At 47.9% G+C, this 20,360-nt stretch overlaps 1 protein-coding gene across 1 annotated transcript; it reads left to right on the forward strand.

Moving 5' to 3' along the window:
* The first annotated feature begins 196 nt into the window (after positions 1 to 196).
* Positions 197 to 20,082, forward strand: LOC131211965 (serine/threonine-protein kinase GL21140). The gene is made up of 10 exons (XM_058205663.1): positions 197 to 455; positions 15,803 to 16,166; positions 16,243 to 16,470; positions 16,540 to 16,669; positions 16,753 to 17,170; positions 17,253 to 17,350; positions 17,423 to 17,689; positions 17,752 to 17,901; positions 17,996 to 18,273; positions 18,712 to 20,082. Exons 2-10 carry the CDS (start codon positions 15,916 to 15,918, stop codon positions 18,782 to 18,784), a joined length of 1,893 nt encoding a protein of 630 aa, XP_058061646.1. The 5' UTR covers positions 197 to 455; positions 15,803 to 15,915; the 3' UTR covers positions 18,785 to 20,082.
* The last annotated feature ends 278 nt before the right edge of the window (positions 20,083 to 20,360 follow it).

The raw sequence follows: 20,360 nt of genomic DNA on the forward strand, positions 1-20,360 counted from the left end.
TCATGTCGCGGAGTTACGATAAGAGTGCGCAAGCGAGTGGAAAAGCAATAGGAAGATAGTGGCTATTCTCGCTGCTGTTGTTTTCGCGTGTGCCGCTTGCTGTGTGAAACGTGCGTAGGCCGTAGTTTCCAGCGGAGCCTGTGTTGCTGTGCACTGTGCCGGAAAACAAGAAAAGTGTGGCCATAGATTGAAGGTGCATTCTGCCTGCTCTTTGTTGCCAACCTCCACCGAGCCATCGACACACCCGGCGGGCGCACCCTTCTTCCATCCACTCACACACAGAGCGCGGAAGTTGCAGGGAAAATCTCCGGTTCGCTCCAGTAAATGAAGCATTTTATTGTTTTACCGTGAAATCGCTGTGAGTGGAATCGCGCACCTTCGAACGCCCTGCTGGTCGCCATTGACGCGAAGACGCTCGCCCCTCATGCCGCTTGCTCTCTGATCACACCCCGCAGGTGAGTAAGTCTCTGCAGTGGAGCACTCCCTTTGTCCCATCCGCAACCCTCGAATGGCGAATAATTGTCGATGCTGTGTGCTGAGCGGAGCAGGCGTTCGCTTTCCGGGGCGCGAAAGAAAGGAAATGGAAAACCCATTTTGTGCCGTAACATAACATTAATCCAAGCAGGCGTTCGACTGTGTGCGTTTGTTGGCACCCGCGCGTATGTTTACGATTCGTGTGCGGCGACGATGGGGAAAGAACTTGGCCTTAAAATGGTCCGAAAAAATGTCCCGGTGTCGAAAGAAGGCCCCAGGACCCCCCCGGATGCATGGGAAGAGGGTGCTGCGGGGAAAGAAAGTGAGAAATGCATCTTAAAGCTGGTGTTGCAGGATACGCGACGGTGCCAGACGGAGGACAGTTCGTGGTGTCCATTTTGCTAACGAAAGCGAGAGGATAGATACATCCATCGCTTTTTTAGGGCGATTTGGGCATTACTATTTTCGACCTGACGTGGAGCTCTTTGTTGTGTTTTGCCTTTTGCTTGGTATTCACTTTTCGTTTTTGTGTATCTTTTAGTGAGGACCAAAGGCTTCACAGGTGCGCTCCTCTCGATGGATTTTTAACAACCGTCGGAGGTGCCACAATTTCGCAACCACCACCGCACGGGAAAGCCGAAAGCCTATCATAAACCCATCAGCGCGTGAAGAGCGGTGGAGAAAAGGAAAAGAAAGTTTCTCGAATCTTATTTGTTGCACCATGCAACGCTAATAAAAAAAGGAAATGTCTATCATATAAACGATGGCAAAATCTGCGGGACAGTGACACGCATCCGCGACGCCTGAGCACGAAACCGAAATTCGCCTTTCCTTTTCGCTTTTGAAAGTAGCGTGAAACTCAGCCTGCCTGCTTTTTATGTCGCCTTCGATGATGGCGCTGACGTCCGAGAAAAGTATGCAATCGTTTTCATTGAGAAAAGTCACCCAATCATACTGCGGTGAAGCGTTGGAATTCGAAGCACTCGGCGAGTGTTTGGAAGCTGCACGGTCGGGATGCGTCGTCTGCGTGCACTTCGTGTCACTGTCACCGTTACCAATACACCGACAAAAACAACAAACTCCCCCCGGCGCCGGACGTACATTTATTGGCCCCCGGCAGAGAAGAGGGTGTATTGCACCCGCCGTTTGGCATTGGCTACGAATTCGACCCGGCTTGCTGCTGCCGCACCGGTCGGGGAGTCAACGTCGATGTCAAGGAGATTCTAAAAATGTTCCGTACGCGCGCATTTCGTACCACGCAAGCCGCCATCCCTTCTCCCCAAAAACCCATGCACGCACACATTTACAGTATACCTATGCTTCGGGTTTTAGCGTCCCGGTCTCCGCATGGGTTAATGTTGTGTTTTTCCGACACGCCCGAAGGGGACAGATGAGTTGCAGTGCACCGTAGTGCGGAGAGCTTCTGGTCGCCCCAAAACAACGGGCCCTCTGCATTCCTGCCCAACCGGACATGCATGCCATTGACGCAGGAGTTGCGCGACGCTCTTCCGAGCCGAATGCAGCGGATGTGTGTAGGTTTCTGTCTGGGATGTCGATTAGAGGGCAACACAAAGTCTCACTAAGTGTTTGCCTAGACGCCAGAGTCTCGGGGAGGATCGAAAGAAATGCCTCTTGTTCACAGTTGCTTTCGGATGTTTACTCAGACCGTGGCCGTGGGACGATGGCGCAGAACCAACATTCCTGTGCGCCCTTAAGATACATTATAATTACTGGACAAACCGGCACAAAAACACACGCGTGTCTCGTCTGCATGAATCGTTTCCACAGATTGGCGACAACCGTGGAAGTATTTTATGCTACAGATTAGGCTAACAAGCGAGCCCAGTTGCGGAGAGAGTTGCGGAGAGTGACGAAGAGACCGACGAAGACTCCGATCGAAAGAATCCGGCGCTGTGGAATGGAGGCATCTCTGTAGCTATTTCCAATCCACCTTCTGGGGGCAGTGAAAAGATTTATGGTAAACCCTACGCGCGGGAGCCGATTTCCATTTATGGAATGACACATTCCGCTGTAACAGTTATTCATGATTGGTAGGATGTGGAGTAAACAAAAACATCTGACAAATTATTATTTATTATCATTGGATCGGGTAGAGATAACTGGAAAAGTTTCGTCTTTTGTTTGAAAAAAGCCTAATTTTGTTATTAGTCTGCTCCAGAGTGATGCAAGTATGTGCACCGAAGCAAGGGCGCATATCTAATACGATCTGGTGATCTTCTAGGACGGCAATCATGGCAATCCTCCTGCCTCGGCCCGTCCAAACCCACCAGGGCGTGTCTAATGAATGTTTTTTACCCATCTTGTCATCGAGTTATGCTTGAATTGTTGACTACTCTTTTTTCATATGAAATCGACACCTTGGAGCTGCAAGCAGTGTTTACGCCCCATGGCTCCAGGTTGTTGTACAGCCAGTGGCCTGGAAATGCTCTAGAGCCGGTTGCCGCTAGTCACTATTTTTACTCCCGAAAAAATAGTCAGCCCAGGTGGCGCACGGTCGGACGTTGGCGGTGACCCAAATAAGTTGTTGGACTGCAGTCTACGTCGCGTGGCATACAGGTCCCCACACATAGGGCTGCACCTGTAGGCCTGGAGCCAGCACAATATCCTTCCCTTATCTTGTGCCAGTACCTTACCAGGTCTGTTCTTTTTTTCTGGGTTGGGCTGCAAGCAGTGACGAAGCGTATTTATAGCATGTATTTCACGTGGCCGGCATTTTGCGACCTTTTTAGGTGTGGCAAAGCAACGGTAGTCGTCGCTACTGGAAACCTATGTGTCAGCACAAAGCAAAGCGAACCAGGCTCTTAAATGCTACTCTATGAGGAGAGTCTTGATGCACGTTTGGGGCACTTTCTAGTTCCCAACGATATGTTAATGCGAAATGGCACAGCAAACGAAAGAATTTCAAAATGATCAAAAGAAGATCAATTGATGAAATTTGTTAAATATTTCAACTCAAGAATCATTAAGACATTAGGCGTGTCACAGAAACATAAACGTCTGTCATCCGATCGATACCCAGTCGACGGCTGGACGCGCACGCAACACGTTCCATGATTTTCCCCAAATCGCCTTTCAATCCCAAGACCTCCCGGTGGGTGGGTGTCACATGATGCCTACCATTGGCGGAGGGTATCCTTTCCAACCTGGCGTGCGCGATAGAGTTGAAAGCAAGTCCATCACGGCGAAACGCCACAAAAATTAGCTTCGGCGTGCATTTGGCTCATCAAGCGAACCACCCACCGATTTGCTGTCGGTTTGTGTTTATGCTCGTGGGAAAGATAGCTATTTATGTGTACCCTTGTGTTTCCCCCCCTTTGCCCCGTGCTGTTGCGTCCTGGCGTGTGAGAAGTGATAATATGAGGAATGAAGCACAACAGCAGCACTCAGACATGCAGCTGTTTGACAGCACGTGGCGGAATTACGTCCATAGAGCGGATACGCAACACTGCTTCGTAAAAGGAGTTTAAAATAAAAATATAAACCTTCAAGCTCACAGATTATTAGTGCGGTGAAAGTCGTGAGGTCTATTTAGAGCTCTACAGGTCCATTACGAGGAGCTTGGAAATAATAAAGTTACCCGTACATACTTTATTTTATACACGAGGTTTGTACCGAAGATAATTTTGCATAGTACTTGATATTTCTACGATGGAGCACCGCTAGGCGTATCGACCCTTTCCCTCAAGTGTCACAATTCGTTTCAGACAAACAACAACTGTTGTTCCATAGCTTATCAGTTTGCAAAACAGTGACAAATAGCGATAAAACAACGATAGCCGGCGCGCCTCTCCCATTTGCCATAAAACCGGTTTAGCTTATCAAACTGGTCCAGTGGTATTATTAGTATTATTGCTTTTACTGATTCCTTTGCCTCCTAAATCGGTTTCATAACACATCCGGACAGTGATTCCCGTGTTCTCAATACCAGCACCACTTTTCCTGTGATCAAATCCACCCATCATACTGTGGCATTTGGCAGCGCACATGAATGCCATTTGGATGCATCCGTAACATAAATTCTTCAAAAAATGGCCCACGGCAACCCACTGTCTGTCTGCCTCTTACCGAAAGGCATCGAACGAATTGGCGAAGGTAGAAAGCCACATTAAGCGCCCCAAAAGGTTATGCTTTATGAAGAAAGCCAACACTTTCTCCACTTTGTCAGGGACGTCAGGGACACAAGCGATTCGGTGAATCAGTATCTAATTTGTCGTTTCGCCAGTGGCCACAACATGTTAACCGGGCAAACCAGCAACCCCTTGTGACGTCCAATGCTCCACGCGTTTCTGCTACAATTTACTGACCGAAAATAGAGAAAGTGAGCTCATCCGTCATGGCGGTCCGAACCGGAGCACCGCCTCCGTCCTCCCCGTCCGGCGTGGGGGTTCGGTGGTTTATGATTGATGAAATATGTCACCACCGTTCTGTCGGTTGTCGGCTCGCAACAACGAACACCGGCCCATTTGGATTTACGCAAATGTTTTTTACGCGCCTTTGCCACGTTTATTATTGGAACACACTATGCTAATGGCGTTGTTCGTTGTTGTGATCATTTACTTCCATCTCGCGCCTGCTTTGAGCCTTCAAGAGGGTATGCAGGAATAACCGATGCCCAAGACCATTGAGCATCGAATCGAATCCCAAAGGTATAGTTTGAGTTGCCATGGAAGCGACCAGTTGATCGCCGAATTGTCAAATCAGCTACGAAGCTGGAGATTCGTGACCGGAGATTATATTAAAATTCCTACCAGAAAACACTTCTCCAAAGGTTCTCTCGTAACATAACAGAGGGGTCCTATGCCTTCACGTGGACAATCTTTTAGACGGTTTAAATGTTTCAGTAGCCACTTGCTGGGGTGTCATTGTACCTTATGATTTATGCTCTCCTCGTGCCCGCAGGCCAACGATCGCTCCTTTGGACAGGCGGAATAAAACATGACTTACCAGACACAGTGTGGAATTGGAATGCACCACGTGCGAAGCGGAAACCGTTAGTGAGAAGACTTTTTTTTTTCTTTCCTCCACCGTCTGATGTGTGTTGAAAGGGAACAACTCGCTAATAGGACTACGGCACGGCACAGCACTGCGTTGGGCACCGTAGCGAAACGTAATTAAATGTAGTATAATTTTGCAAAGCATGCTCTGATAACTGGACGAGTACCGCTCTTGTAGCACTTGTAACACTTACTGTAGCTTCAGCGAACCGAGCCAGGATCTTTGGTTGCTCTGCATTCATTAGCCCCACCAACCCACTTGAGCGTGGCTATGTTTTATGGTGGCGCACGGTTCCGTTCTTGAGTCGCTTCTTCAACCGCCGATTCTTCATCGGTCACCAGGATGAATTTCGCAGAGCGGCTTTGCTGAGGCTTTTATGGTGGATAAGGACCAATGTTGAATGGGATGTTCCGAACCATAGTTTCTTCCATCGCCATTCCGCGCACAAACGTCACAAAAAAGGTGGCCTCAAGCAAATCATCACCAGTTAGCGACGCTATACAAGCCCGCGTTACACAGCGAGAGACCAGCTTATCCCGCTGGTTGACGTGCAAACATTCCGTTTTTTACGAGCCCAACACATTTGCCTGTGGGCGAGCTTGATTTGATAAGAGCGCGCCAACCGCCGCGCTCCCTCGGGCAGTTACTAGCACAAATCACGACGGGTGGGTTGCTTTTGGCGCACACAGTAGGTTCTCGAAAGGACTGACCGCCACCCGTAAGTCCTTGCCCGGTTTGTTTGTTCCACTTTTGAGGCTAATTATCGACCTCACCAACTCCACTAAGCTTCTCTCGTCAATGGACGCCTTCTTTCGGTGGCAGAAGTCGTGGTTGATAATGGACGATGGCGCCCTAGATTGCAGAATATCGTGCAGAGAAAGAAAGAGAAAGGGAGAGTGCGGAGTGCTTTGACACACATCAGGGCGGATAAAAGGCGCTGTTTTTAGAGACCCTTAATCGAGGCTGAGAAGTAGGTCACATGTCTTGATTTTTTATGCGAGCAAACGTGAGAGGCTACCGTTCGCGGGCATAGGAGAATGTGACAAAGTTGCAAACACGGACGACTAACAACCCGGTTCTACGTGGTGGTTGCGTGCCGATGATCCTTCCCATATATTCTCTGTTCTCGGGCGGACGGCACTTGAGCCATCGACTCACATGATGTGAGCACCATCGGCAACGACGACGATGATGACGACGATGATCTCCGTGTTATGATACGCCTCCGTGACCCGCGTACGGTACCGTTGCCGGTTCCTCTTCCGGTGACTCAATCCACCCAGGCACACCTCCCGGGCCCGCTCAAGTAAGCTTGATTATGCAAAACAAACCGGTTCCCGCTGAAACACTCCCATCGGCGGAGTGAGGTGCAATCGACACCGGCTACACCGCCGGGTGATGATTTTATTGTCTTTATATGGTGTGAAGTCCGTTTGCGGTTTTGGCGACGTGCTGGGGGAGGTTTGTAATCCTAGTAGCGGTTGTTTGATAACTACTCACCCGGAGGTCACTCGCGCGTCTTCACACGGTCCAATAGCTCATCCCACAGTTGGGGAAGGCTCCTAAAGTAATTAGTTTTTTGCGAGGGCGCGCACCGTCGACTCACTCAAGAGATGGCTTTAATTGCTGCGTGGCAAGAAACCCTCCAGAGACAGTACGACGTCGTTCGGTAGCGCATAAATCATTTATGTTGATCGCGATCTCTTTCGCTTATGATTTTCGTGGCTTATGACACTGCTACCGAAGAGAGTCCGCCTTGTCTAGGCCGCCAAAATGTTCCGGGCGACCGTCGGGACAGTGGGATTCCGATAGGGTGAGTCAGTGACAGGAGCACAGAGAATTGCAGGAAGTGTGGAACGCTAATAATAAATATTCATTCCAGCTGGCGGCCCGGGGAGACGACGATCAATGTCAGACGAAGTCAATTGTAACGTGGCGAAGAATGTTGGTCTGAGGAATGTGTAGAAAAGTTTCACGGTTGCCAGCAGTTTGAGGTTAGCGTACGAGTTGTGGTTAAAGCGCTGTCGCTTTTATTTATTGCCTTTACACTGATCCTGATGAATTCTAGTGAAGGTTTCTACTTCTCGATAAGATGCCCGAAAGTAATCACAAAGTCTATTAGTTTTTGTAACGTTTTCAACAATTCTTTTGATTTATATTTGTTGTAATGAACTCCTCGGGGCCATTTCTCCCAAAAGATACGATCAAACCCCTACCCATTTGGGCAGATAATTACGACCGGTCATTAGTTTCACATTTACGGCTACGATTCTTACTTGAGTCCATTTTCTGGTGAATTTTCTCCAATCACAAAAGGCTTCAGATCGAGCGTTCCTTAGTTCCTTAGTGTAGACCAAAATCGTGCTCAAAACAAAATGGTCATCCACTGGAAGGTGGACGAGTACGAAGTCGTTGGCCCACAAGACGGTCGTCTACTAGACGGTTGGCGCCTACCGGAACTCCCTGGTGTGGTCTTCCGTTGCCCCGTGAACTTTGGCACAGTTCCAGCCATAAAAGGATCGTAAAACTTTTTGCTCTCACTCTTTCGCGGCGAAGCCTTGCTTGACTGACCGGCGGTCCACCTGGACACGTTTGACCCAAGACTTTAGCTTATTTTTTGTGCCGTCCAGGAGGGCGTATTGTTCGGATCGTTCTAATGCGAATTGATTTTTGGCCAGCGAAGCATGCAGCATGAAAGCGGCACGGTCCTCTCTCGACGGTCTGTGTTGTGTATTGATTTGAGCCGGAGAGTAAATAATTTCGCGCTTCGGTGACCACTCAGGGATTCCAGTCAGACGAGGGTAAGCCATTAACACGTGGCTTGGTAGAAAAATAAGAACCGAAAACAAGTTGTGTCCTGGACAGAGTGAGAGTACCCCAAGTGTGGACGTTGCATGCATTTTTAACAACCTTCAAACGGACCCCCACACAAGTATGCACAACGTCAACAACCTTCGTTCGCGGTTCTACTACAACCCTCTTCATTTGAGAGCTGTCAGCTAAACAACACTTTTGGGGCCATTAAAACCCCCCAAGATATAAATGAGAGGCGGCTGGGGTTTCGCTAAGTCGTCGGAAATTACCGGAGCCGGCACGGCGCGGCGTTCATGAAAATATCATATATCATAACCAAAGCCCAAGACCTTTGGGTTTTGTTGTTTTTTTTACCGACATCTCTTTCTATCACGACGGACTTATCTATTCAAAACTATTCTCCGCGCGAAGGTGTTGTCGCTTGAGCGCCCGAGCACTGTGTAGCTGTCGTGTCAGTCAGATATTATGCTCCCGTTTCGTCTTCTTGGTGATGAATAGACATTCTAACTGTTGCTGGTTCCTAGTTTTTTCACGTCATTAAATGGGGAACGAGCCATATGTCCATCAACATAATTTTTCTTTTGATTCAGTGCAGTGTCGGGGAACAGAACTTAGGCCCGGGGACACTGCCAACGATTAATCGCTGCGACACAGCCGGTTGAGCAACTCGCGAGTCACGAGTCGGCATTCCCATTACCGTGCCGTATAAATCTACTGCCGAGCTGTGTGCAATGTCCTCGGCAAAGGTTGCATTCCATTTCAAAAACCAAAATAAACGGTTCATACTTGTTCAGGTGGTGACAACCTTTTGGCTACTTTTCTGATATAAAAACGTAGTTTGCCGTTCGCCCCAAAATCGGTGGAATTGTTTCCATGCATAATCACTTCATTACGATGCAACTTGCTTTATCGCGGCCCAAGACAAGCAAAAACAAACATGCCCATTTGGCCGATTGTTGTTTTGCTTCGCGAAAAATAAAACCAACAAACGGCCGGGAGATGAAAGAAGGAACCCCTTTTACGCGATTACGATTTGTCATCTTTGTGGTTCCATTTGCCGGGATACCTCTCCGTCGTCCGTCGTCCGACAACGGCAACCAAAACATCCCATAAGTTAGCTAAGCGCGGTCCGTCGTGTCTCCTTCCTTCCTTCCGGACGGCCACCGGGGTCCAGTTTGCGGCTTTCGGTCGGAACCGGACGTTAGCGCTAAACGGAGGAAGCTCGTTATCGATCCGGATCCCCGGGGTGGCGAGTAGGATGAAGCTGAACGTTTGCCAAAAACTCACGCTTGATTATTGCTTCGCTTCGCGGCAGAGGACTAAAGGCTCGGCGGTAAAATAGGAGCGAGTCGCCACGAATCGTGTCGGAGATTTATTGGCAATGCAAAAACCCCACGGTTCCCCCTGGTTAGTTCCGCGGTGTGCCAGAGGCCTGCAGGACTGGTAATGAAAGTCGCTACCGGAAAGCGTATACTACGGCGCCTGATAAATACAGAGCCACACGAAGCGATTTTTTTTTCATAATTTAATTTTTGAAATTATTTTTACCAAAACACAAATAAACTAAATTTGTGACATGTCTTGAACTTACCTTATAGTTCCTTTATTCATCGTAGTAGTCACTGCTATCGACAACCGATGCCCGTTGTCAAACGTCTTAGCTACACTATCATCTTCCGAATAATCGTTTTTCTCATAAATTTCCTCATCTCTCAGTCAAATCCAGGTTGTTTTTAGTTCATGTCCTTCTAAACGACTTAACAGTTCCTTCTTTCTGTTTGATAATGGCTCCGCTCGTACTTCCTGCCGGTGTCAACTAATGCTTGCAGTTGTAACTGTCTGCTGGAATCGCTTGTCGATGCTGACATCGAGCGGTTGTGGTTGCGCTGTGACTGCTAGATCGCATCAAGCTTGTTCGAAGTCATCTCTGACCACATTTAAGCGCTAAAAATAGTCTTCTTCTAATCCAACCTTCTTTGACTACCCTTGTATAAGTCGCAGGTGAATTTACTGCCCCAATATGTCACTGCTGGCCACGTTTTCATTACCCAGCAAGCTCGGCAATCATCAAACGATGTAGGCTGCTATTTTTCCCTGCGAGAGAAGGCGGCACACAGGCACGGTGGAGGTCAATGACTGGCGCTGCCGAAGAATCAGGGGGCGGCGGACTTCGTGGACGGTTCCGTGGGCTGCTTATGTAAAGAGCATGCATCCCTCCACCGGGTCCCTCCCTTGGGAGGGATTAAGGGTGGAAGGTGTTGGGTAGCCAAATCCCTCAGGTGGAACGTTTATTAATATTTTGATATCTGCCGTGGGGTTGTGGTTGAACGGGTCCCCTCCGGCGGCAGTTTGGCTCCGGTCTGAGTTCCCAAAAAATGAGATATGATCTTGCTCCTCGGGCATTGCGTATCCAGCACACAGAGTCAAGAAGACGGAATCGAAGGAAGGAAATCATAATGAAAAATGAAGCGTCTTAGGCGCATAACAGTGTCCCATGGCAGGTTTATTTGCTTTCCGCAGACCGACTGTCACCTTATCGGGTCCAAACTTTCGGTGTAAGGGCAAGGTTAAGCGGCAAGACCGCCCGCACCGCGTTTGGCAAATGCGACGTGACGGGTTTCGATTATAGAGCCCAGGACCCGCTGGCGGTGTGGAATAATGTGCGTCAGATACGCCGACCCATCTGCCGGCCCCAGGTATTTTGAGTTGAGCATCGATCAAGCGATAACGACAGGGCGGTAGAGAGGGCCCGGCCTTTTTTGGTGATTATGATGTTTCTATATTGCTTCTCGGCCAGATTTCTTATCAACTTTGCCGCAGAATTACACCAAAGTGCGGGTCGGGTTTTATTGAGTTTTGCTATAATTCTGGGCAAACTTTCATGGTCCGATTCAAAGAATCCTAGATTTTTTTTTCGGGCCCAGCTGACAAAGTGGAGGACAACGTTATGAGCCCTCCCTTTTTTTGCTTCGATGAACTATCTACCCTAACCACCACCAACAGGACCACCGCCGGTCCAACACATGTTTTTCGCCTGTAGGTTTCGCCAACTCGGTATCAGTCATCATTTCGCAGACCGGTCCGTGTTCCGTGAGTGATAACCCAATTTTCGGGGTGACGTAACGTCGTGGACGTCGTGGTGCCCGGAAAGAGTTGGCTTTTTGCTTCTGTTTTTCGCCACCAATATGGCAACATATGGACACGCCCTGTGAAGAGAAGTGTTCAACCTGTTCGTTCGGTAAGGGGTTCGGTTCGAAAATGGTTCCTAAATATACACTTTTACTTCTCCTACTTTTGCTTAGCGGCCTTTTGGCCGATCGTTTAGGACTCGTACGAAGAAGTTTGAATTTTCCTTCATTACAGCTTGGCCAAGGCAGTAAAAATTGATGTTTTTACCACCGGCCCATCGTTTATCATTGATAGCATCGTTATTGCGAGCTACAGAAAAAAGTGGTCTAAAAGGAAGAGAAGATATTGTTTATGATGCGGCCCCGTTAGTTTACGCTTCCGTGACCATCCGCGAAAGGCACGAGCTAATGATTAATCATTAAATTAAAGTAGTTCCCGTTCCTAGCGCGGCACTCGGTTTAAGGTTTTTTTTGTGGTTGTATGTGGAGAGTTTTTCCCCCGCGGATAATTATGACTCACGCTGCCGCGTAAGCCTAAACATGCTGCTAAATAGAAGAATTTTCCAAAAATATCGTTGGAAAAAGAGGGGAATGCAATCGGTGACTTTATTGGTTGGCCTGGCAGTGTTGGCTTAGCCGGTGCTCGGAGCGTCGGAAGTACTCCGGTGCTAACACCAATGGCCGGGGAAGTAACAGAAATCGTGGTTGATGGGTAGTTTGGCCACGCTTTCTCCACGACTGTGTCTCCACCGGCGGGGTGAGTTGCTGTGGCTGATTGGCTTTCGGTTTTCCGCTGTTTCCACTTAACGGGACGCACGCTTAGGTTTTCGGGGGGTCCTCCCCGAAAGAAGTGCCACGGAGGTTCGGTTTCGTTCGTGAAATGGAAAGCCACGGCCAATCAGGGGTCCATTCCGTGGCAAATGAACACATAATAATTACTACCGACGGTTGAAAGGAGACCGTTGTCCGACCGGACCGAACGAGCTGCAATTAATTCTAATCGAATCGGTTGTGTGTAAATCATTCGAGTTCGAGTGCAGGAAAATGGCCACTGCCACGCGGCGGCGCTGCATTGATCGAACAGAAAGGAAGTGGAAACCGTGGTGGGAATGATTTTTTACGCCACACGCAAACGAACCTGTGGATAGGCCGGCGGGTCCTTAGCAGGGCAACTTATTGCTAGACTCTCGTTCTAGGCTATAACCAATATTTGTGTAGACTCTTGAGTAAGACATGGTGACAGTCATTTTGACCCTGCTCCTGTCTCGTTATTTGCAGTGAATCTGTCGTACGGTGAATCCCAAGAATTCACTGTATTTGACCCTCTCATCAGCACTGCTCGTTTAGCAACTTAATCAAGTACTTAATCAGACTCTGCAAAAGAATTGACCAGCGTTTAGTTTTCATCATTGCTAGGGCACGTACGACGGTCCAACTAATTTCGCTAGCCACCGTGTAGCCGACAGTCGGGTGGTACATGAAGAAAAACATTTCAACCCTCGACAGTACCGAGTTCTGACTGTAATAATTTATCAGAATCACATGTAAACGAACGTAAAGTAAACACACCAACTCTGACCGCCACCACCACCGAGTAATGGTATAACTAACGTCCCGATTAGAAACGCAGCAAAACAACATTCCCGCCATATCGCATTTGTTCTTCCTCTTGGAGTAGTTACTTGGTGCGATCGAACGGGTCCAGGGTGTACTGTTTTTGCCGCTACTTGACTCCACTGCTGTATGATTTGCAAGTCCCTCCCTCTGTGACCAAGTGAGCAAACACTGGTAGCTGCCCGGGGTTGCTCGGGCTGTAACGCTGGTGGAGAAGAAGATTGAGATGTAAATCAAAGCGACGGACATTCGCGCTAACAAGAAGTATGGTTAGCATGGAAAGAAACGAGAAGAAAACGGGTTGCTGCTCGAAAACACTGCCGTCACCATCCCAGACCCATCATCCGTTGCGGATATGCTTCGTTTACCGTTAATCGAAGCGCAAAAGTTAATTGAAACCTGAATCTGCGCGGTTCATCGTCGTGATCGGTTTGCGAAAAAAAAGAAAATGGGGTTGAAAGGACCAGAGACCAGAGGATGGGTAAACATGGCCGTGTCGATCCATCCACAGTACTTCCGACCAACTAAGCAGGTGGCCAGGAAGTTACCACCACCGGGCACGGTACCGAATCGACGGCATTCGGTTAGATCGATTCCATTACGGCGGGTCCGACCAATACGCGCTCGCCGCCGCCATCAAGTGAATCAATTGTGCAAAAAAGGGACCCAACTACACTCCCCCAGAGAGGGTGCGGTGGTATGTCCACATTACCCGAACTGGCCATGATAGTCACTCGCTGTTATGTAAATCTCTGACGTGGAGAATCAATTATCACGCCCATACTCGCGGAGTGCACTCGGCGAGTTGCGTCCATTTTTGTGCTTTTGCCGTACACTGCTGCCAGTGCCGGGTGTTGCCAACTGGCAAGTGAAATTTGCTCCACTTTACCCGACGTAGACCATTTCAAGTTCCGTTTCCCGAGCCCGAGCGTGTTGCTTGACTTGGCTAACTGGTCTGTTTGGAGAGGAAGAAATGTTGCATAAAGTAATTAAAAGATGCAAGTTCGACCACCACCGGCAGTAATAGCCTTGAGGGGGACTGAAGTGTGAGATATTACTGGCCGTTGGAAGAACAGATGCGTTGGTACCCACGAAGACCAGACGAAGGGATAATGATGCAAAAAATATGGCACAAACACTGGGATGAACAGCACGTGACGGTGTAAAACTCGTCAACAGAAGCCCTAACCTTAATGGCGCCATCCGTTTTCGCGACCTTTATGTGCACACAAACGGAGAACCGGGGTAGCATCAATGCCACGTGGAATGTGGGCCTCTGACCATTGGTATTCCCTTTCGCGGCGACTTTGACTGCTTCATCTCTGGAGGGAACTTTTCGCCCAGCGTCGTCTAGATGGCCTGCTACTTGTCGCTGGGGTCCCGAAGAGATCCTCGGTACAGCCATTAGGATGTTCAGAAATAGGGTGACCACTTTCCTTCGTCTTTCGTCACACTCGGTCCAGACACAAATCAGATGGTTTGAAGCGATTAATGTGTACGCACCGTCGGTTCGCCCTTTGCCGGTTTTGCGATTGCCTCGGGCTACGTGTCTTTGGGGTAGCGATCTGAACTCGTTCGCATTGCGATGTGTTGGAGCAACTCGTAACGTGGCTGAAACGCTGAAAGTAACGAATGCAATGCAGGTAACTTTACCCGCGAACCTTCAACCTGGAATAGAGAAATACCAGCCAGCCCATTACACCGGCAGTTTGTGAAGAAAGTGGCATCAAGTGGAGCGTCATTCGTTTCCGCTTCAGCGAGCTCAATAGTTCAAGGTTAATGGGCCACTAACTTCGGTAACCTATAGTTGGGTTGTGGACGAGCGGAAGGTTAATTGGAGCAATAGATACCCACGATAGATACTTGGAAAGGTCACAATATGTTCAGAGCAAAAAGTGTTCAGTGTTCATGTTCCGAGCAGCCCGAAACAAAAAGAACTCGATTTTCCGATTAAGGCAAACTTCATTTACATGAGTTATTTCTTAGCTTTCGACTTCAGACTTTCTTAAACGCAGGGCACTTGTTACTGGCAAAGGTGTCAGATGGCATCCTGAGCGCAAAAGCATAGCTTACTTGATTGGTTTTAAATACCAAAGCAACCAGCAGCTCATAGCAATCGCAGTAGGTTTTATCAAGTGAGAATTGGGAATGAATTCACAGTCCAGCACATAGAAGAAACATACGAAAAGAGTTGTGTTTCATTGCAAATATGTATTGAACTTTTTTGTTTAGTTGCATAAATTCATAAAATTTAAGTACTTCTCCTGTTGGCTGTCGTCGCCGATCTCGGGAGTAAGTAGATTTGTAGATTTGGTAGTAGATTCAATTTCAGCTGTTTGGTCCCAAAAACCAAAATGAAAGTAAAATGTTCATGGCGTTCCTATTTCTCCGTTCGCTTTCGCAGCGCCAATGCTCGAGAGGTGAAATGGGCCAAGAGAGAGGCCTCTTGGCTGACTGGGACTGACTGTTAGGTCTGGTCGTTTCCGCACCGCTTCAAAAGATTATTTCGCCCAACTTTACCTCACCCAATCGAGCGTGATGATGGTAGCAATGACCATTGGCTCTGCGTTGGGTGGTGCAACATGGGGGTATTGGGGGTATTGCTTACCGTGGATGAACTGGCACGCACCGAATACTGTGGATTACGCGGGATGGTCATAAAATCTAATTGCACATTCCGAAACCCAATTTTTCTTTTCCAGTTCGTGTTAGCTATTTTTCATGCGTTTCATGTGTGGTTATGCTTTCATTTACAGCAAAAAGTCTCCGGGCTTAGGCGCATTTTATTGGACGGACATTAGACTGCCGGCGGAAACATCGTTTGAGCGGGGTCAAACACACACGGAAGCAGAAGAAGCAGCGCCCTGGCATGGAAGTAAGCACGCATACGACTTCGACGCTTAGTCGTAGCAATAGCCGCACCAGTTCCAATTCCGAGCTGGAGAAGGAGCTAATTGATCTGGACATTAGCGCCGGGGCACACAACAAGTCGAGCACGCTCAAGAAACGGATCTCCAGCAGTCGAACACCGGCGAAGAAAGCGAAACGAATACGATTTTTTCGTAATGGCGACAAGTTCTACTCAGGCAGCACGATACCGGTCTCGGTGGAACGTTACAGGTAGGGGAGCGGTTCAGAAGTGTCTGATCTCATCCGCTAATGTGGACACCACCCCATACTTGATCGTGTTTTGTAGATCGTTCGATAGCTTGACGGAAGATTTAACGCGCCTGCTGGAGGACAGTGTAACGCTTACCGGGGCCATCCGGTCGATCTTCACCCTCGAAGGGAAGAAGATCGAGAAGGTGGACGATCTGGAGGATGGCAAAAGCTACGTGTGTTCCTGTAACAACGAAGGTTTCAAGCGAATAGAATATAACGTATCGAACACCGTCAGCAGCAAGAACCCCAACAGACTGTCCAGGTATAGATAGAAGTTTCCACTGGAAGCCGCTGGTCTTTAATCAAATTTCATTGGTTTGGGCGATTGCAGAATGATACGGGCACTATCACCGGTCAAGAATGGCGGCGGCTCGAACGGTGGGACGCCACTGAAGGAGATTGACGCCGTGGTGCATCCGCGGATCGTTACCCTCATAAGAAATGGTGTCAAGCCTCGAAAGGTTAGTAAGGGCCAGAGGTCACGCTAGTAAACTAATTAGAGTCCAGCAGTAACGCTCCTTCGTCTCTTTCTCGCTGTCGACAGATTCTGCGATTGCTGCTCAACAAGCGCAACAGCCCTACGTACGAGCACGTGCTGACGGCCATCACGCAGTGCGTCAAGCTGGATACCGGTTGCGTGCGGAAGGTGTTTACCGAGGCCGGTGTGCCGGTGCAACGATTAGCGCAGTTTTTCGATGACGACGACGTGTTCTTCGCTTATGGCAACGAGCGTGTCGGTGCGAACGATTTCGAACTCGAGGCCGAAGAAAGCAAAGCCATCGCGGCCCACCGGAAAACACTTCGCAGCAGTACGACCCGCACGGGACCGAAGCCCAAGATGCCGCTAAAGAGCCACAACGATACGTTCGTTTGTGTGGACGAATCCGCGATAAACGGAGGAATTCTACCGGATTCGTTGCCATTGGAGCTGCAGGCAAAGTATACGCTCGGTTCTGTAATTGGTAGGTGTCCCTTCAAGCTCAAGGATATTTTCTGTGCCTTTCTGTTGGGTTAATTTTCAATGTCTCCATTGCCCTTTAACAGGTGACGGCAACTTTGCTGTAGTGATAAAGCTGAAAGACAAGCAAAAGACAACGGAGTACGCACTTAAAATCATCGACAAGTCGAAATGTTCCGGAAAGGTAAGGTCGCCGGGTGGTTTTTGAATGGTCAGTTTGCGACTGTCGCATTTGATTTATCACTCATCTTTGTAGGATCACTATTTGGCGGCCGAGATACGTGTGATGAAAAAACTGAACCATCCGTACATCATTCAACTGGTGCACGACATCGAAACGATGAAGAATATGTATCTAGTGCTAGAGCTGGTCCGTGGCGGAGATCTCTTCGATGCAATCACACGTGTAACACGCTTTTCGGAGAACCAATCAAAGATTATGATAAAACACTTGGCGTCCGCCATGGCTTACCTGCATTCCCTCAGTATCGTCCATCGAGATATTAAGCCCGAGAATCTGTTGGTAAGAGAACGCGCCTCTAGCAGCTGTCGAAATTTTACTCATCTTCATTCTCGCTGCTGCAGGTTGAGCTGGACAGTGATGGTAACGTCATTCTACTCAAGCTGGGAGACTTTGGACTTGCCTGCGAGGTAACGGAACCGTTGCTCTCGATCTGCGGCACCCCTACGTATGTCGCACCGGAAATCCTCATGGAATCAGGCTACGGTGTAAAGGTAACGAATGGTTCCTCTTACCGAACATATCAGTTCGCCAGGTTTCTGGAAAGTCTAATTTTGTTTCGCGCTCCTTTGGCCACTGGCTACACAGATCGACGTGTGGGCTGCTGGTATTATACTTTATATACTGCTGTGCGGTTTTCCGCCCTTCGTGTCGCCCGACAATCAGCAAGAGCAGCTGTTCGATGCCATCCTGAACGGGTACTTTGACTTTCCGGCCCCATACTGGAACAACATCGGTGACAGTGTGCGCGATCTCATCATCAATATGCTGCAGTCCGATCCAGAACTGCGGTTTTCCAGCGAAGACATTCTCGATCACCCGTGGCTGACGAGTGACATCGTAGACGACACGCGCGATCCAAATGGGTACCGAATTTTCTCCAATCACGTTTACTAGTGCCCGATTCCGTATTGTTTGCGTTTGTTAACACCTTTGGCACCTTGGGTCATCACTGACCCTGTTATGTTCTTTGGTGCGCGTTTAAAAGTGTACAGTGTTTTGTTGATTTTTTTTATTCTTTTACGCACGGTAGCGAATGATTTCATCCAACTGTTCTGTTGACTCCTGCTAGGATGGTACTGAAGTGTTAGATATGCATGAAGGTCGTAGGTTGTAGGTCGTAGGTCGTAGGTAGAGAACTATTAGTAAAAGTAGCAGTAGATGGGCCTAAATCGAATGATGTATCCATTGTTGCATATTGACCTCATATTGACATACATTCTCTTGTTATTCTTTCCATTCCACGATGGCCACCCGCGTATTCGTGTGCAACATTCAATAACGCCAACACTGAACCAATCTAGTATCGTTATCGACGAAAGTTGTGGCCCGCCCCCACTAGAGGCAGTAATGGGAATCCCGATCACTACACAGTAATAATAATGCGTGCTCGCAACAGCGTCGTCGTCGGTCGTATGATTAATCGTAATTCCCGGATAGCGTCGTTCGGCGTGACTACTACTACCACCACCACTGGCGAGTTCTATCGGCAGTGTTCCTCGAAGGGGGCGTTCATAGGAAATTAAATCTCGTTTGGAAACCGTTGCAAACCTCACACACATAATCTCCCGGGATCTCTGCCGCGGAGGGGTATACTGAATGGGGGTGTACTATCTCTCTTTCACCCTCCCTGTGTCCCTGTATCTTACCTGTGCAGCAAACGAAAAGGTTCGTGTTATTCTGCTTTTACAAAACAAAATTGACGATATCCGGAAACGGTTGGAAAAATTCATTGTGTATATAGAGTACGGTAAAAAAGGAAAATGTATTTATTTACTATCATTACGTGTTAGACATTAGACGTGTTGCAAGGTTTAGTCACTTAAGCACCAGAGGTTCGCTGTTTTATTAAGTTTATATTTTTCCTCGCTTTTCCGTTTGTGCTACCGTCGCTTTGCGCCACAGCACGATTGCAGCAAAAAGGTTTTTTTTAGATTTGTGATGTACGCACACTCACACCCACTATATCACTGCTTCCAGTTGGTTGTGGGATCCAAACGACGTGTTTGTGAAACGATCGTGTGTTTTGCGAAGAAGCAACAAACCGAGAAAGGTAGATCGAATACAAGCTCTGCGAATAGAGAATACTATTTATTGACCACAGACCGGTGGTTCTGTAACAAACATCCCGTTAGAAAATGATTAAAATACTAAAACATCATGGCAAAAGAGGAACCGTGACAGTGCGGAAATTAGGATATGTTTATTGTCGTTCACTATAAATTAGGAAAACCGATGGAGATTATGCGTTATCGACTTCTGCTTAGTGAACCATGTCGGTCGCTTACGTTTGGCGAATTAGCTTCAATGGTCAGGTTCATTAGCTAGCTGCTTGTTTTTAATTTTTAGAGAATTTCACGTTAGTATTTCTCGTGCATTGTGGACATGCGTAACGAAGACAACAAGGAGTCAATGAACGATAGGAATGCTGGGAAAAATGCCTTATGATTTGTAATTTATTATAAGCTTTATGATTTGTATCACTTTCTGTAGCGCGTTTCCATCAGAATCGTTTAGGTTCTGGTACGTATAAACGGAATCAACGCATTCCGACTGAGAATGACCGCGTTTTTCTGATATAAATTCAAGAAACAAGTAAAGATTCTCTTCTAGGAAGCATGTTTGCTAACGCCGGAAAATTGAAATACATTGAAAAATGAGGCAGCAAGATCTCAAATGCACTTTCGTTTATTTATTTCCTTTTGTATTAGTTATTGTATACGGTTACTTTATTATTGTTTCGCCCTAGATTCCACTCATAGCAGTTTACTCATATATTCTCGTTCATGTCCCTTGTTTCGTAGAAATTTACCAATTCTTATCTTTTGATGGTGAACTAATCATTCCATTTTTCTCACCTTTGCAGCATTATGTTAATGAATCCTTTACGATGATCCGTAAACAACAACACCTCACTACTTAGCGCGTTAGCTGATAAGTTTTCCTGTGCAAA

This window comes from Anopheles bellator, chromosome 2, assembly GCF_943735745.2.
Source record: "Anopheles bellator chromosome 2, idAnoBellAS_SP24_06.2, whole genome shotgun sequence".
Lineage (NCBI taxonomy): Eukaryota > Metazoa > Arthropoda > Insecta > Diptera > Culicidae > Anopheles > Anopheles bellator.

Bases quoted from the DNA above. Each gene is read 5' to 3' on its own strand.
- LOC131211965 (XM_058205663.1), top strand. From the start codon at position 15,916: ATGGAAGTAAGCACGCATACGACTTCGACGCTTAGTCGTAGCAATAGC. The intron at 17,171-17,252 runs GTAGGTGTCCCT...GCCCTTTAACAG, and splicing joins TACGCTCGGTTCTGTAATTG to GTGACGGCAACTTTGCTGTA. The intron at 17,351-17,422 runs GTAAGGTCGCCG...TCATCTTTGTAG, and splicing joins AGTCGAAATGTTCCGGAAAG to GATCACTATTTGGCGGCCGA.